Consider the following 17,458-nt stretch of genomic DNA (forward strand, 5'->3'; position numbering starts at 1 on the left):
ATCCTTGTTCCTTTATGGTTTATTATTATCTCTTTGATGTTTTTCTATCTTAGTAAACTATTATTTTCAGGTTTCCTTCCATTTAAAGGAGATTTTGTACGCGGCCAAGAAAAACAGGACAAAACACCGTGACTGAACTCCGTTAAGTGAACCATGGCAACGGCAACGAGAACGCTACAAAACAAAAGACTTAGTGTGCAGAAAAATGGCTGAGCCCGTGCTTTATAAATCTTTGTGCATTTCTTAGCCGTCCTTTGCAAAACAACCACGTGAATTGACTAGGTTCTGCGTATTTTGGAGAACGCGTACGACAGCGTCTAATATTTCGTATTTTTATTTGGAACTGAACGCTGGCGTTACATATTTAGCTTCAGCAAGTTTTGAGAATAGGCGCAGTGAACAGATCTAGACAATTGCGAAATTGGAAGATAAAATATAAGTTCATTTTTTTCTTGGCGTTGTCTTCGGGGTCGCCGTTGTCATTGCTTAAGCTCTCTAATAACAACACTGGCGAAGAAACGGATTGCATGTGTTTGGCAGCCTCGTATTTTGTTATTTAATTTCTGTTTTCCTTTTTCAGGCAGTTGTTGAAAGCAGCTCTTGTAAGCGACCCGTTTCAACTTGAGGATTTACTCTTTCACTAGCAGTTCATTCATCTTCCTTCCCCGAAATATTTCGTCGTTTCATTTGTCTCTCCAAGCCATTTGACACTGCCATGGCAGAACTGAGCAATCGTATTTTTTTTGACGTGACGGCTGACATGCATATGGCCAAGATGGTCGATCCAAGAAGGTACTGTTAGATTGGCTATCCCAGTGGGCATGATGGCGCTATCCCGCAAGGAAGTTAAAACTTTCTCGTCTTCGTTTTTTGAACTGGTTAATAAACTCTTGAAATAATACCTTTCTTCTCAAATATATTAGTTCCCTTACGATAAACAGTTATTGTCCTGTCCAATCAAGTCAAATATATACCAGCAACAACAGCAACATCGGCAAAATGATTGTGACGGTTCCACCTACTTGGCCTTTGGTTCATTTCTGACACTTCGTATGTTTGTACCAATTTACTTTGTAATCTCATTTCGGTTTTTCTTTTTGAGGCACCAGTATTGTTGACAGAAGCTCTTGCAAGCAACACGTTCTGACGTGGGGATTTACAGTCAGTGTCAGTGGCTGCTCATTCTCCCTCCCAAAAAATCGGTGCCCCATTAATCACTCCACGTCATTTAGTTGACATTGTCGCTGCAGTAGCAATCGTATTTTGACACAGACAATTCGTCGTTCTTCCGGTTTCCTTGAGCAGCATCGTAGATTTATTAATGGTCCCTACTGTATTCCTTTTGATTAATTTATCATCAATTTACGTCATATTGGGACTTTCGGATAAAATAGTTCACTGCAAGATTTTCTATGGTGAAAATATTTCTTCTTGTAGAGAAAGTTGAAGGCTATGTACAAAACTAAAATTAATAGGGATATGTCTTATTACAAGGTATGCTCAATAAGAACTCTACCTACCACCCCTCCCCCATCCCCACCTTCCACCATGATGGGGGTATGTATGTCGGTTGGATAATTTTGACCAGACTAGGTCATGTAAGCCTGTTGGATCATTTGATCTGTAATTGGGTCAATTTAGCCAGTTTGGTTCATTTGAAAGTAGTTCCCGTAATTGCAAACTTTTTCTACCTTTTGGGTAGTTTCCAATCAAATCATAAATATTTAATCTAATTAAGGGTTCCGGATACTCATTGAAAATCTGTTAATAATCTAATGGTATAATTAAAGAAAGCGTTCCATTGTTCGTAAATTAATGAAATTCGTAGGTTCCACACAGTTCTCGTTGATCACTCGGCTAAATATTACGGGCCATACTAACTAAATTATTATTCCAACAACTAAAATCACTCTAAAAGGGAACCAAGCCGCTGTTAAAGACACTGCTGTACCGGGCACCAAATTGCAGAACTGAAACAATAGTCGCTTGGTCGCTCATCGTAAAAAGATAAATTTAACCAACAATACGGGGACAACTGATTTGGAGCGTGTTCCAAAATGAATAATTTGTTAAATGTGCAACATACCTCACAGGGCGTAACCGACTTTCTAGGCTTGCAGTTGTCTGGTGCATCTGTCATGGACTGCCAAAGACTGACGCTATCTGACTGAACTCAGCCTAATATATTACATTCTGGTTCCCACAGGCCGCAGTCCCTTTGGAGGACGAGAATGAATATATTGGTTGTAGTGATTTAATGGGGACATTATGCTAGAATGTCACTTTGTTGGGATTCACGGCAGCTTTTTGTGAAGGATTTATCCAAGATAATGAAAAACATGTTACTACCGTTTATCTGGTCATATTTTATCAGAGAAATGGGAGCAATTTCCATTAAATCTCCCTTTTGCAGCTGAAACAGCCAAAACAGGAAGGGACTCTTCTCCACTCCACCCGAGAGAGACAGAACGACTGAAAAAAAACTTGGGGGAAAATTCGCGACAGCTAGTTTGTCTGCAGAGACCTGAAAGTAAGTCTGCAGAGACCACTGCACGACAGGAAACGAACGCTGAAGCAATCGGGGCTTCAAATGAAAAAGAAAAACCTCTCTTGCCTCTTTCAAAATTCACTTTCTTCTCAAAAAAAAATTAAAATAAAAACCGGGAAAGCTTTTAAAGCCTGAATCTGAAGTGAAAATGCCTTCAAGAGGAACGACAATTGATTTTAAACACAATCGCAGTGAAGTTCCAACTGGAAAACGTGCGTCCAACAAGAGCAAAAATCTAAACCCAGAATAACTTGAAAACATTTTTCTAGATCCAATTGCTCGCTATCGGAACATGCCTGATGCGTTACCAAATGAACGGCCAGCAAACCAAGTGACGAAGCCGCAATTTTCAAGTATTTATTCAGAGTAGGCCTTACCGTCGTAACTGTCTCCATCGGCCGGCCGAAGAGATCTTCTTCAGATCTTTTTCGGTTCTAAATTCATCGGGGAAACTCAACACAACTGAATTTTTCTTGAAGAACTGACCGGGGCTTCATTTACAAATACTGCTACTGTACTTCGGACTTACTAGAATTTGTCTGGTGCAAGTACAACTCGTTGATAACGCGAGTGAGACCTTTCATTGAGGCCATTGTAATCCTGTTTTATAACCACAAGTCCTTACGCGGTAAATAGGTGGGACACAGATCTGACAACAACATATGCTAGATGTCTCAGGTGAAGAGAGATGCAACCGACCGACAATTCATATGACATGAACTCACGCCATCGCTAAGCGCAGACAAAACTCTCTGCGTGAAGCGGTAGTTCTTCCAGTTTAATTTTTTTCCGCTTGCGTCCCCTCATGCCAAAACTATTTCGGTTTTTCCAATTTCTAATGACCATTTTTCACTCTGTGTTATTGTGAATAATGATAATAAAGAAGATTCTTGGAATTTCTAGGAGAAAGGGTAACTTTTTCATCACTGTTATACCGGTGCTACCCACTCTAAATAAGGTGCCTTACTTACTTGCTTGATTAATTACTCACTGGAAAGTCGGATAAGTAAATAGTAATGCAATGTATGATCAACAAATGTTTTACGGAGGTTACCAAGGTCTCTGTTTGCAGAAACCGTACAATGTTGGAGGTCAAAGTCTTTCACACAGGCCTTTTATCTATCAGTTCTCGAGTTTTATGCGTCTCGTACCCCAGTTGGTCTTACTATATTTACCTTTTCGAACCTTCTTTGGCCTAACATCAAGAGTCAAGTAAGCGACTCTGCAATAATTACCTGAAAAGGGTGGGGGGGGGGGGGTTAATAGGTGAAATATGCCTCAAAACGAAGTCATACCTTCCTCTCATAAAGCAAAAATCAATTTCAACCCCTCCCCTCGCATGATGATGTGGCTAAACCACCACCCCCCCCCCCCCCCCCCGTTGAAAAAAGTCTCCTCCCATTGATTCCCTCATACCTAGCTTACTTGTTGGAGTTCTCCCTCCGGTACAGACATCACTTCAAGTGACTCTTCGACGGAAGTCGAAGAGTCATTTGAAGAGTTATGAGAAGCACTGGACTCTGAGCTTGTGTCTGAGCTTACTCTGGACTGTTTTAGTGAAGCTCAATTTAATCATACTGTTTGTATTTACCATACTTTAATATGAGATCTTTTGAATTCCAGAAGCTTTGTTGGAGAAACTGAAAATATTATCCAGGAATTCCTGTCTGATCGAGCTTTTTTTTTTTTTTGAAGCTCAATTTAATCATACTGTGTTTTATTTATCACACACTGCTATTAAAACTTCAACAGTTGGGTTTTTCTTTCTGCTAAATTATAATGCCATGTGTGCTAACATTGGCATCTTACTTTTTCACTGAATGACATTTTAGTGCTATACTTTCGCAACTTTTAAAGTGCACCTTTTTTTTCTTTTTTTTTTTTTGTTGCTAAAACGAATCTAGACTTTATTTGAAGCATTTGGACGAAGACATTTTTGAATTTGGTTGAATCCTCGATTTTCTATGCCCTTTCAAAGTCGCGCTTGAAGTGTTTCATGACCGCGTTTTAGGGAGTCTAGCGCGGCGGTAGCTGATGACGTCTACCCAGGAACCAAACACAATGGCGCCTCAGTCAACTCTCTGTATTTGCTCGAGAAAATGGAACACAAAACTAATCGTTCCGGTGTATTTTGGGACTAAACGTCCAACTTTTGTCTCAGAATCATTTCTTTTTCGTCACTGGAGTCAGAGTTGAGTTTCGATTCGGAAGACTCCGAAATAAACTTCGATCGAGCACGTTCGACAACTGTGAACTCACTACAGTAATAATTTCCCTTCCAAAGCCCCTGAATAAAAAGCCGACGACAAACATAACAGAATCCTTGAAAAGAGCTCCTGAACTCAGAAATAAACAAATAACAAAAATGATAATAGAATAAAATTAAAATGCGGCATATTGGAAAAGTGGCAAATCACAACTACTCCATTGTAGTAATTAATGCGGTGTTTTGATCTAAATTCCCGCCGTTTGTTAAGACCATGAGGATTAAGGGTAAATAATTGCGTGGTCCAATAGGCCTCCCTAGTGAGTAATAATTGATCACGATGTAAGGAATTTTCAAAAGACCTAATTTGTTCAATGATGATGAAATTGATTTGAGAAATTTCATGTTCAGACTTATTAAAATGGATGGCCAATTCACAAGTTCTTTTGTTCTTCAGCATGTTCGACTTGTGGTTACGAAATCTTACTTTAAATTCAGTCGTGGTGGAGCCTACATATTACAGGTTGCATTTGGCACAAGTGGCTAAATAAATAACATTTTGTGACGAACAAGACAGCCTTTGTTGAATGGGATATTGACGACCAGTTGCCGAACTTTGAAATTTCGAAACTTAAACTAAATAATTTTTACATAGATCGCACTTCTTGTTGCATTTTGAACAACCTCCGTTTTCTTCTCTTTTGATTTCTACTGGATATTTCTGTAAATCGCAACCATTGTAAATAGTTCTTTAGTTTTTAATTTTTAACCTGAAGAAGGCCGAACGGCCGAAACGTCGTACATTAAACTCGTCCGGAACAGTCAAGAGGTGGTCTCTTCGCCACATCGTACACTAAACTACAAATTTACGTGGAGACATTGTATCCTCTGGATCCTCTTACTGGGAGTTCATCGTTAGGTACACCAATTTTACACTGCTTATATATATATATATATATATATATATATATATATATATATATATATATATATAGGTTGAATAAACAGAAGAAGATGCGAACTTTTTTCGTAGGAGGTCTTTAATTCAAGTGGACGTTTCGCCCATTCGGGCTTCTTCAACACTAAGAATATCAATACTCGGAATAAAATTTACAAAAAGTGAAAGAGTCTTAAAGTGCACCTAACCCCCAATTTTTTTTTTTTTTTTTTTTTTTTTTCACTAAAACGAATCTAGACTTTATTTGAAGCATTTGGGCGAAGACATTTTTGAATTTGGTTGAATCCTCAATTTTCTCTGCCCTTTCAAAGTCGCGCTTGAAGTGTTTCACGACCGCGTTTTAGGGAGTCTGGGGCGGCGGTACCTGATGACGTCTACCCAGGAACCAAACACAATGGCGCCTCAGTCAACTCTCTGTATTTGCTCGAGAAAATGGAACACAAAACTAATCGTTCCGATGTATTTTGGGACTAAACGTCCAACTTTTGTCTCAGAATCATTTCTTTTTCGTCACTGGAGTCAGAGTTGAGTTTCGATTCGGAAGACTCCGAAATAAACTTCGATCGAGCACGTTCGACAACTGTGAACTCACTGCTTAGGGCTTTGAGAGCAATTTACAATACTTCAAGCGACGAAGGGGAAGACTTCTTTGCAGACGAGCTGCTTGTATATTAGGAATGGAAAGCTAGATACGAAGTGAAGGGGCAGGCAAACGAAAAGCAGGAAAGAAAACTCAAGGACTGCTTTGGATGGTAATTTCGTCAACTAAACGTGAGATTCCCACGTGTGTTTATAGCCCGTTTACATTTGTCCTTAGCGAAAATGTATTTTGTCAAGGTGCGATTGTTCTGTTAAATCCAGTTTGTGTTTTACTTTCAGTTGAATGCTTCATGTTTATAAGAGCGATGTACGTGTTGCAGTTTTCGAGACTTGATGACCTCCAAAACATTGGCTTCGATCGATTGAAAATCGTATTGTTTGCACCTGTATTTTTGAAGCTGCGGGAAGCAAGGCGGAAGGAAACATTTCATACAATTACCGATTTCACATTGTCACACGTTTTAAGTCGTAACTCCAAATAACCAATGTAAATTGTTCTCAAAGTTTGCAGCGAAATTCGTGGGATAAGCGAAAAGGATGTGTTCCATAAGCGGTCCGCAGATGGTGTTACGCGGTCATATTTTCGACGTTATTGTACAGAATCTTTGTCGCACTGCTGATTTCCAAACCTTCGAAAAACTCTGTGAGTCTAACAATTTTGTTATCATGTAATTCTAAAGGATTAATCTTCGACTTTCATCTAAATCGAAAGAGAAATAAGTGTTGGTTAGCGGCGTACAGCTGCGATCTATTTACGTATCAGTATAACGCTTCTTGATCATGATCGGATCACACAACTTTGCTGTTTATGTTATAAATACTGCGGGATTGGAAGATATAGGTTGTCGGTAGTATTTCCACAAATTGCTGGTTAGCTTTAAGCAGAAAATTTATGAAAATAGCGTTCGAAAGTCTGCGGAACAAATTCCAGTGAGAGTTCTTCAATGGTTCTCACAGATTCAGTTCGCTTGTTTCGGTTCGACAAAATCAACCATCGTTTACGTCTTTGTTGCACCATTAGCCGATCATCGTCAGTAAATTGTACAGTATATCTTTATTTAAATCTGGAATATTGCTGCAACAACCGATAGCACCTCTGGAAGACGTTTCTGCGCACCTTTCGAATGTGTATTACACCATCCTGAAGGAAATGAGAGGACGTGAGATATCCTACCTTCCTGGGTAGACGTCACAAGAGCCGCTGGACCCATTCTCCTCAAACTCGGTCGTGAAACAAAATGGCGGTGTTTTGGAGCTATTTGTGAGATTTCGTCGGGGCACAGAAAATCGAGGATTAAACGGAATCCAAATTTTTTTTCGCAGAACTATTTCAAATAACAAGTAGACTCGTTTTAGCCAAAAAAACATTTGGGGGGTTAGGTGCACTTTAATTAAAGTTTCCTGTTTTGTTAAATCCTAGTTCAAATAAAGTAGCACTGTTTTAACCTATATAACAGAGGCATTCCTTTCCTACTGCATGGCAGATAGGAAAATACCAGTTCGTAGATCAGAACACCTTAGAGTTGATAAATTTGTCAGTTTTATTCCGATGTTAGTATTTATATTCGAACTTTAATAACTCTTCCACTACTTTTCCAGTTTTCAAAAAGGAATTCAAAAGTAATATCCTCTGAAGCGATCTCCTCAATGTACTGATGATGCTGTTTACCAATAACATGTCATTTGGGCAAAGTGCGAATTACGTCTCTCAGTAATTTGATTAACTGCCTCGTGCTCATACATTCATCTAACGCAAGAGCAAATACTCGGGACAAAATGCAAACGAGACGTGGATCTTTGAGCGCATACTTTCTATCGCTGGGTTACATCTATTTTTTTTTTTTTTTTTTTTTTTTTTTTTTTGTCATTGCACCAAAATATATCCCATGGTTTTGACGTCTTTGTCGCCATTTCTTCCATTGTACTTAACCGTGTTTCCGCACGTGTTAGAGTCATCTGGATGCCCTCCTGTTCCAAATCCTATTCTGGAATCACAACTGAGGCAGTTATTTTCATTATTAGCGACGATACCAATTCTGGCTCTACAAGAACTGACGCAAAAGGAATTGAACCCTTCCTTATTACAGTTTAACTGCAGAGAGTACTGGGAACCAATCAGCGTCTGCCACATGTTTCGGCCCATTGAGGTGGCCCGATATTGCCCATCGGCGATCAGTGAGTACAGAGAGCTGGCGGTCTTTCTGATAATAATAAACTTCGTCTGTTGTCCAATCTTCATTCCGAGGCAAATCTTCGAAAATGGTATGTTCCAGTAGGTCGGTAACTTGGTCTCTTGCATGTCAAATCCAGTCTCCCCTCCAGGAAGGTTGTATTCATTTCTGTCATTCCAGTACGCAGAGTCATAATGAAAAGTGCTCTAAGAGACAATAGAAGCAAAATAATTATTAGTAGATAGCTAGTGCTTAACTAGAACTAAGTAAAGTTTATCTAGTCCACTGCTAATGTCTCTGACACTTGGGTTTTCAACGCCTAATAATTAGTGAATTTGTAATTTCAAGGTATAAACCAATATTTAATGCAATGATCAAGCAGACAATGCTGTATGCCTCAACCTGTGTGGACGTCCTGCTCTGTAGGAAACATTCAGAATGTGTTCAGGTTACAGAAACGCGCAACCAATTCAAACGGAAGACAGAGGGTGGAAGGTCTTTCTCAGTGTCGACTAGCCGCCTCTGGAATCTGATGTCCATGCGTTGACTACGAATCTATACTTCAATCCAAATGTCCAACGATATTCCAACGAAAGTGTCCGAAAGATAGGATCTCCACCTTCAAGCCGAGGATTAGAATTAAACTTATTTTTGTGAACGAAAACTAATATATGAACTAATATATGCGAAAAATTTACGATGGCAAGTCTAATACAAAAGGATTACGTAATGCCCAAAAGTATTCAAACACTAAAAAATGTAATTGTCTCGTGTTCAATAAGGATCTGGACCGTTTTATCATCTACTTTTTGTTTGTTTGTTTGTTTTTTTTCATTTCTTGTTTTAATTGTTAGACTTGATCCAGTGCTTTGCTTTTTAATATTATCGATGCATATTTTGAGAATCTTTTTCACACTATTAATTTTTAACACGTCATCTTTTCATTCTGTAAACATTTACATGAGGACCACTGGTTTTTCAGTTGCTACTGTTGTGTTTTACCCTCAATAAATAAAGCTTATTTTTATTATTATTATTATTATTATTATTATTATTATTATTATTATTATTATCATCATCATCATCTTCAGTATCATTATTATTCAGATCTTGGAAATAATTTGTGTTTGCATTAGTACCTGGTGTGAAGTCATTCAATCAGAGGTGACACTCAAAACCAATTATGACTCGCTTGCACACGTTTACCCGAGTTTCGAGTTTCCTACATGCTTTTTCCTTGGAGCTTTTATTGGTTCACTGGATTGTCTGTGTTATTGATGAGTGGTTTGAGTTAATACTTTGGTTTTCGCTTACTGCTTTCAGTGGGAAATCGCTCTAGCTCCTCGTTACCAATACCAGTATTATGTTAGTTAGCTAATTATGCTATCCAGGACATCCCATGTCATCCGTCAGAGAACCAACATCGGAATGGGATGGGCTTTTCCCACCCCTTTCAATCTTTAAGGAAAAAAAATCTTTAGGGGAAAAGCCCTGGGAATGAGGTTGTCAAAGAACGACGGCGAAAGAACTCGAAAAAAAATGCGTTACTTCCGTTTCTCTTCGAATTTGGACAAGAGGGCGTTGATTAATTAAGCCAATCAACTGTCCATTTCGGGGTAAGACAGTTGAATGTGGTTACATGATGTATTGTATAAATCCATTTTTTTTTTTTGCCGGGGGGGGGATTTTTTTCGGAAAAAAAAAAAAGAAAATTAAGATGTGCGAGAGTAACTACGGAAAAGGTAATAATAGAATCCTATTCTGACAAAGCCGTAATATAACCTGACAGCTTTTAATGTCTAGGTTCACCGTGGCATTTGATTGACAATTACTTGGAGAATCTCATTTCAAACTAAGAGAACAACTCTTGGTACTACCTTATTGCCATTGATCTTCATGACCAGCGTCCATCCACCACCTCCGCATGATCCAAGGTCATTAGTCATGTGACAGTAGACAGGAAAAGTAGATGATCCTAGTTTCAGGGGATAAGCTTTATTACCTTCAGACCTGATGAACGATAAAAAGATTCAAGAAAACGTGGGGCATTTTTGCCTAAAAGATGGAAAGTATCCTGTATTGAGTCGTTTGCGAGAAATTCATAGAATGTAATTAGAATTTTTGATGAACATGGAGGCTTGACATTTCTTCTTGTGGAAAAGGTGAAGAACACAAATACTTTAAATATATATTGGTCAAGTTTGTCTGCTGTATGCTTCGTTTTTCCCAGATAGTTTTGTGTTCTCATTTTTTTTTTTTTTTTTTTTGAAGCGCTTCTCAATTCAGACGCGCGATAATCCTTCTGTGCTTTTGGAAAAAAAAATCAGTTAAATTTGCTACTTACAAGTTGCTGTCATACAGTTCATTGCAGGTCTGAAATTTAGCTGAGAAGAGAAAATGATACAGTATCCTGAATAATTTAACCTAAAGTTGATTGATTGATTGATTGATTGATTGTTTGAATGATTGATTGATAACTTTATTTCTACACGGTAAAATGTTCTTTAGCTCAATTTAAAAGTATAAGATTTAAGTCTGCCTAACTAAACTAAATAATAATATTAAATACAGTATTGTAAGGATAAAAACGTATCAGATCACTAAAACTGCTTTTCAAGGATGCCGTGTCTCATTCCAAGTTGTAATGACGCATTTTACGTTTAAATTCGCTTGACTGTAGATCGGAGCTCATGAGGAATCAAGGCCGTTCCGCAACATAACACCCCTGTAGGAAAAACCTATCTTCGAATAAATTGTGCGAAGTTTTGGAAGAGCCAATTGGTCCTCAGAATTCCTCAGTCGATACGAAGTAATATCATTTCGAGATACGGGTCGAGATTGTAGATATTCAGGGGTCAATCCATGTAAAGTTTCGAACGTGGTAACAGAGGTGGCTACTAGTCTTTGATGACTAAGCTTTCGCCAGCCGAGTGCCTGGAACAGCTTATCAATATCGTCTTCACTGCTGGCAAACAGACAAACAAACGAAAAAAACACTGGGTGGTTTTGGAGCTTCTGTGGTTTTTTCAGAGAGGCCGACACCGCAGTGTCCCAACCAACACTACTTTGGAAATGGATGAATGCAGTCACAATGTTTATTTTCAAAGCAAAAGGCCATGATCTCAGAGAACACTACAATCATAGTCTCTTGTTCAAAGGTGGTGCTTTAGGGATAACCCATTTCAGCCTGGAAAAAGGGGAGAGCAAGGAAAAGGAGGGAATGTTTCGGTTGCTAATCGATGGGTAACGTGAGTTGGCGTTTCTATGGCATCCCAAGGTCTCGGGGGATATTTCATATTAATTTGCTGTTTCTTAAGCTTAAATATATATTTTTTAGATAGATTTTGCATTTCATAGGGATTATTCCAAAATGTTGACAGTCTTTTTATTAAATTTTTTTTTCCGGGAGTTTTGGAAAATGATTTGGAAGTCGTTCTAACTGTTTGAAATATATTTCAATTCCAATCTCTAAACAAACGAGTAAAAAGCCCAGGTTGAGGGGTTAAAAAATATATTTTCTATCAAATTCCACGAAATTTGTCCGGTAGTGAGCTATTGCCTCTTTTTACCTATTTTGCAGTTTTCTCCTGTAGAGCAAGCTGGACACACGCAGTGGTATTTCTTGTTTGTAAATCCACTCAGACATGTTCCATTAAAGAAGCAAGGATTACTGGAGCACGCATTCTGATAAATAACAAATGATAAATGACTACTAATTAACTTTATTTGATTGTCTAATGTATTTAGCACTGCCGTGCTAAAAGGGCACTCTGTAAATAAATAAACAAATATTTCAAGTAGGACATAAATTATTAAGAATCCCAACAGGTGGGAGGCTGACCAGTTGGCTGTTTACACATCGCGGTCGAGGGTTTGACCTCGGGACTACCGAAAACAAAACCAGATAGTGGTAGGGTAGGGAATTTGAGCCAGGGACTCTCAGATTTCAAATCTAGAGGCCCTTAACCAATCAGCTGGCTAATCAATCATCCGTCTCTAGAACCACATTTTTTCTCGCGCCAAGAACCCGCCTGTTCTGACGACATGAAGTTAAAAACAAGTAATACATTCGTTCAATTAATAACACAAATGTCGAAGCATATTCTAATTACATAGACTACAAAACAAGTTCTTCAAAAGGACCCTTAATTACAACCGAAAAAAGTCATACTCTTCTTCAAAAAGCAAAATTTATGCTTGGGCTTGTTTTCGGGAAAGATGTTTGCGTCTGATATTTGGGGCTGGGGTATTTATTTCCGAGATTTTCTTCTTTCTTACTTTTTTTCTTTTTGTGCACTCGAGGAGGGTGGGGGATGGTTGTATGCTGTATTTCGTGGGACTGTATTTTGTTTTCTCACCTCAGTGCCAGTGTAGGTAAAGCCTGGTCGTGGTTTGAGATCATCAGGATGTAAATAGTGATCTGAATCGCTCAGCTCGCAAATCACTTTGTCGTTTATTGGTGGGCCGATGTTGTATGACACGCAGCGACTTTGCATAACACATTGACCTCCGCAGGGATTACGTATATCCAAGTGTAGAGTAAGACTGTTAATCACGTGACCCTGAAGAGCATAGCCACCCTTAACGCTAGTAAATTTGACATGTCGCCCGCAAGTACCTGTATATTAATAACAGTATTACACAAACTTGGTCAGAAGCTATGGATCATTCTGAAAATTTTATCATTTGTTAGGTTTGCTAGACACGTTCACGCTTAATGGAAAAATTGTTATAGATTGAAAGGTATAAACCATAAAAAAGACGACACAGTGGTTTTCTGGAAAACTTGCAAACTAACTTTAATTTGCATTCTTACGGACCGTGTGCATGCATTTAAGGAGTTAAGGAGATCAGCACACGAGCTGTATGGCTTTATTACTACCTTGGCTACATCATATTGAAGAAACTACAGGTTTGGTCGCAGTGTCTGCACGCTCGTGTAAAAATAATCATTCCGGTGCAGGCTGGATCTCTTCCCTATATAGTTCGTGAACAAAAAAAGCTTTAACTTCACTAACTGTTATAAACTTGTGCATTATATCTCGGAGCTGGTGTAGTTCAATTTTCCTTTCTTTTCTAATTCAGCTATCTTTAAGAGGTCATGCATGCATGGATAGCTTCCATGTTTTTCTAAATCATCATTTCGGGCAACGAGCAAATAATCTTGAATATTAATTATTAACACGCTTCTTCAGGACCTCTTCCCATATTTCCACAACGTCGCATGATGTGAGGTTTATACTTTTCTTTGGACGGCGTTTTCTCCATCTAATTTACAATGTTATCAATACTCCTGGAAGAAGTTCGGATAATACTCTGGCATTTTAGCTATTGCTGTTAATGATTGAAAATAATTCCAATTACATAATAAACCAACCAACTCGAGATGTTTTTAGTTCGAAAAAGACGCTTCCTTGCAATGCTACATCACTGACCTTGATTCACAACGGTGACAGTTTGAACCCAAGCTTCCCAAATCGAGGACGCGGATAATGAAATTAGTGCAGCAGACGTAAAAATTTTGAAAACAACCATGTTATGTTACGCAGCTCTCTCGGTCAGTCACACCGAAGTTCAACGGGTTTTCTGCTGCACTTAATTTGCTCCACGGCTTATTGCTGTGAGTTATCAATTATGAAAAGCACCGGGGTGCGCGCTTTACTATTTAAGGCCCAAAGATTGCCTCTAAATTATTCAAAATCAAATGCCAACATATCTTTCTATATTCACTCTCGGGCGTTTATTTTAGATGTGCCGGAAACACTTTTACATATTTTTTTCTAACTTTATACCTGCGGTCTGGAAAACACTTTTTTTTATGACATCTCTCCTTCTTCTTGGGGAAGTTAACCTCATGCAGATATCGATCACCATGGGCTCAACAGAAAATAATAACTTGTTTCTTTGTTTGTTGTTGTTTTTTTTTGGTTTGTTTGTTTGTTTGTTTGTTTGTTTTTTTTCGTCGGTTATATCTTTGCTGACTTTTAAGCTCCTCAAACAATTCCGTTATCCGCATATGAGTTTGTTCCGATCAGGGCGTACATTATTATTTCCGCCAATCATAGAAATAAAACGGCAAACTGAGAGTGACAGTTTGGATGTGTCTGGCCTTTGTCTGACGTCTTATCATTACTTTGTGTTTCAGTGTAGTGAGTGTACTGATTGACTCTGATTAAATTATAGTTTTCCTTTATAAAAAAAAAAAAAATTATGCCTGAACCTCGATGATATGACGATCGGCCCTGGGTGGTCACTATCTCACACGGCTTCGTAAATACAACTCATTTTAGACTCTCTGAAAACACGAATAGCGAATTTTAATTGACTTTTGTCACGGCACGTAATCATTGAAACTCTGTAGAACCACCGAGTCACTCATCTATGAAGAAAACCTTTTTTTTTTTTTTTTTTCATTCTTTGTTTCTTTGTTTCTTTGTTTTTTTTTTTTTCCTTTGTTTTGCCGTTTGTGACGATAACTTTTTACGGTAAACCACTGGGACGATAGGTTTTTCCTGCAAACACTATCAATTTCTGATTGAACGGACACTTGAACTGACAACTGAGGAAATCTAACTCTGGGGAGGACTCCTTGCCGGTGGGAACGGAAATTCGTACGCGTCACGATTTCAATGGTCTGCACCACGGACGTCAAGGAAGAGACATAACTCGGTCCAACAGTAGTTTTTTTTCTGCACTCGTCAATTCTTATCGTAATTGTCGGTGTACTAGACGTTGTAATCTTCGATGAAATCAATGTAATCGAAAAAGCTTTACAAACGCACTTGCCTATATATCATCCTTTACACGTCAACTGTTTACAATATGATAATGCAACTTCTAACATACAATACGAGCGGAAAGTACTTTAATTAAGATAGAGGATTCTAATCAACACTACAAAGTTTAAAAAGCTGAAATAGAGAGTTAAGACTAACATTCATAGCTTGAAATTAAGATAGAACAAACTTAGGAAATTAAAACTGATATACTTAATTAGACGAAATAAAACTTCATTACTGAAAAATAGTTCCGTTGGCTGGCTTCCGTGGAAACTTGCATAGGGAAGGGAAATTCAAAAGGACGAGATAACGAATTGTTTTTTGTCTACTAAATGAAAGTTAGTAGAAACGACGTGGCACACGCACAGGTGTACAGAGTAGAATATTTAAATTCCTGGTCGTCAACTGAGAAGAGGCTACTGTTGTTTTTCTATATTTTTTTTTTTCCAAAATGGCTGTGCGACGGCGAATTTTCTCATAACACGTCAAAGGCTTACACTATGTCTAGGTATTCCGACTTTCATTGGATTCAAACTTGATAGACAATATCCACTCTTTTTTATCTCAGTTGGGGCTTTTCAATGAAATAATTTTCCTCACGGTGTTAGAATCCATCCTCTCCACCTCAACATTACAGAACGCTTGAGTGTCGTATATTTTGTCTATCTTTTGTCTTCAATCTTTGCGAAAAAAAAACAAACAAACAAAACAAAAACCAAAAAAAAAGAATAGAGCAAAATGAAAAAGAATATTGCACAGTTTGGCATAGACATAAACTTGAGTGGAATTTCTGCAAAGAATATATAAATATTAGTATTATAAAATGGTAGGCCAATATGCATTGACTGTTATCTGTCTCCGCCACGGAATTTTCCATGTGATAAGAGATTTGATTGCAAACTTAATTAGCTAAGTTTAGGAACAAGCTGTGTTGTGGTGAGCGCGTGCGTGATGGGGGCGTTGAGAGGGGGCCTGGCATTTAGATCAAAAGGGACAACAGGTTTAGTGATTGGAATCTCGATTATGAGTTTTTTGCTCATTCCTACTGACCTTTAATTTTTTATACCCTTCAGTACCTCCCTCATAATATGGATGTGGCTTTGAGTACAGCGTATACGAGCAAGGTCAGTCTCGAATAGTGACGTAACAAACTAAGTACATCACTGAAGCGAGGGTAAATGATCAGTCTAAATTCGTGTACTGCTATTTTTGAATCGTTATCTAGCTGATGGATTTCGCTATCCACATTTTATTTAGTTTAAAATGCATAACCTTTGGAATTCACATCTGAAATGCTTTTTTTTTTCCTTTTTTTTTAACAATTTGTACAAGAGTACGTTCGTTTTTAATGACAATGTACGAACTTATCAAATGGGCTTGCCCGTTCTCTTGGCCTGGACACTACGGGCAAAATTTTCTTTCATCACGATTCAATAACGACCAAATAACGATCTTTTGTGTGGCACTTTAAGATTATATTGTATGAATTTTAGAAAAACTAGGTTAATGCAGAAAGTATATATACATTAAGGACCAAATTTAGACACGAAATTACGTTTAGGCATTATCTGGTTGACGTCCGTATTAAACTGGCTATCAGCATAAACGTCCCAGACACCTGATCTATCGATTTAAAAAAAAGAAACTAAAGCAAACTATCACTGAGAAAATGACCATTCAGTCGAATTTCATGCATTGGGCATACAGAGAGGTAATAAAATGTAATAAGAGTATTAGATATCCATGCGTCGATAGGTAAGTTAAACGAACAATGTCTTTTGCCTAATTGAATGGCACACGTTTACAAGATGGTCCAAATGGGGTTCAACTGATAACTGAGAATTCTCAGAAATTTAACCGTCAGCTGAGTTATGCCCTGCAAATTTACCGAGGACTGCGAAATAGACTAAATTTTACTTGTAGCTCAAAAATCGCCTGAAATAATTATAGTCAATTATAATATATGTAACTGAGAAAATTACCTAATTGTGACTGGCTGACGACTGCATGCAATTTTATCGTTGATTTTTAACTGCACTGCTGCGAATAAACACGCTTACGTTGATGATTTATTTTAATTTTCTCAGTCTATGATCAATGATTAGTGATATTTTAAAAAGCTCGATTAATTAAATCAGTTAAAAAGGAATTAAACTGCTCGTGACATTTGAAGAACTCTTTCAAATTGCCCTCGCC

The 17,458-nt window shown here is 38.0% G+C and overlaps 1 protein-coding gene across 1 annotated transcript; it reads right to left on the reverse strand.

The window, feature by feature from the left end:
- Positions 1-7,948: 7,948 nt before the first annotated feature.
- Positions 7,949-14,018, reverse strand: LOC145485455 (uncharacterized). Its single transcript, XM_081464121.1, has 7 exons — positions 13,919-14,018; positions 12,842-13,101; positions 12,053-12,167; positions 11,540-11,544; positions 10,828-10,856; positions 10,361-10,493; positions 7,949-8,689 (listed from the first exon to the last, which is right to left on the reverse strand). Exons 1-7 carry the CDS (start codon positions 14,016-14,018, stop codon positions 8,177-8,179), a joined length of 1,155 nt encoding a protein of 384 aa, XP_081320247.1. The 3' UTR covers positions 7,949-8,176.
- Between the last annotated feature and the right edge of the window lie 3,440 nt (positions 14,019-17,458).

This window comes from Orbicella franksi, chromosome 4 (genome assembly GCF_964199315.1).
Source record: "Orbicella franksi chromosome 4, jaOrbFran1.1, whole genome shotgun sequence".
Classification (NCBI taxonomy): domain Eukaryota; kingdom Metazoa; phylum Cnidaria; class Anthozoa; order Scleractinia; family Merulinidae; genus Orbicella; species Orbicella franksi.

Bases quoted from the DNA above. Each gene is read 5' to 3' on its own strand.
- LOC145485455 (XM_081464121.1), bottom strand. From the start codon at position 14,018: ATGGTTGTTTTCAAAATTTTTACGTCTGCTGCACTAATTTCATTATCC. The intron at 12,168-12,841 runs GTGAGAAAACAA...GTTATTTATCAG, and splicing joins TTACCTACACTGGCACTGAG to AATGCGTGCTCCAGTAATCC. The intron at 10,494-10,827 runs GTAAGTAGCAAA...ATCGTTCATCAG, and splicing joins GAACTGTATGACAGCAACTT to GTCTGAAGGTAATAAAGCTT.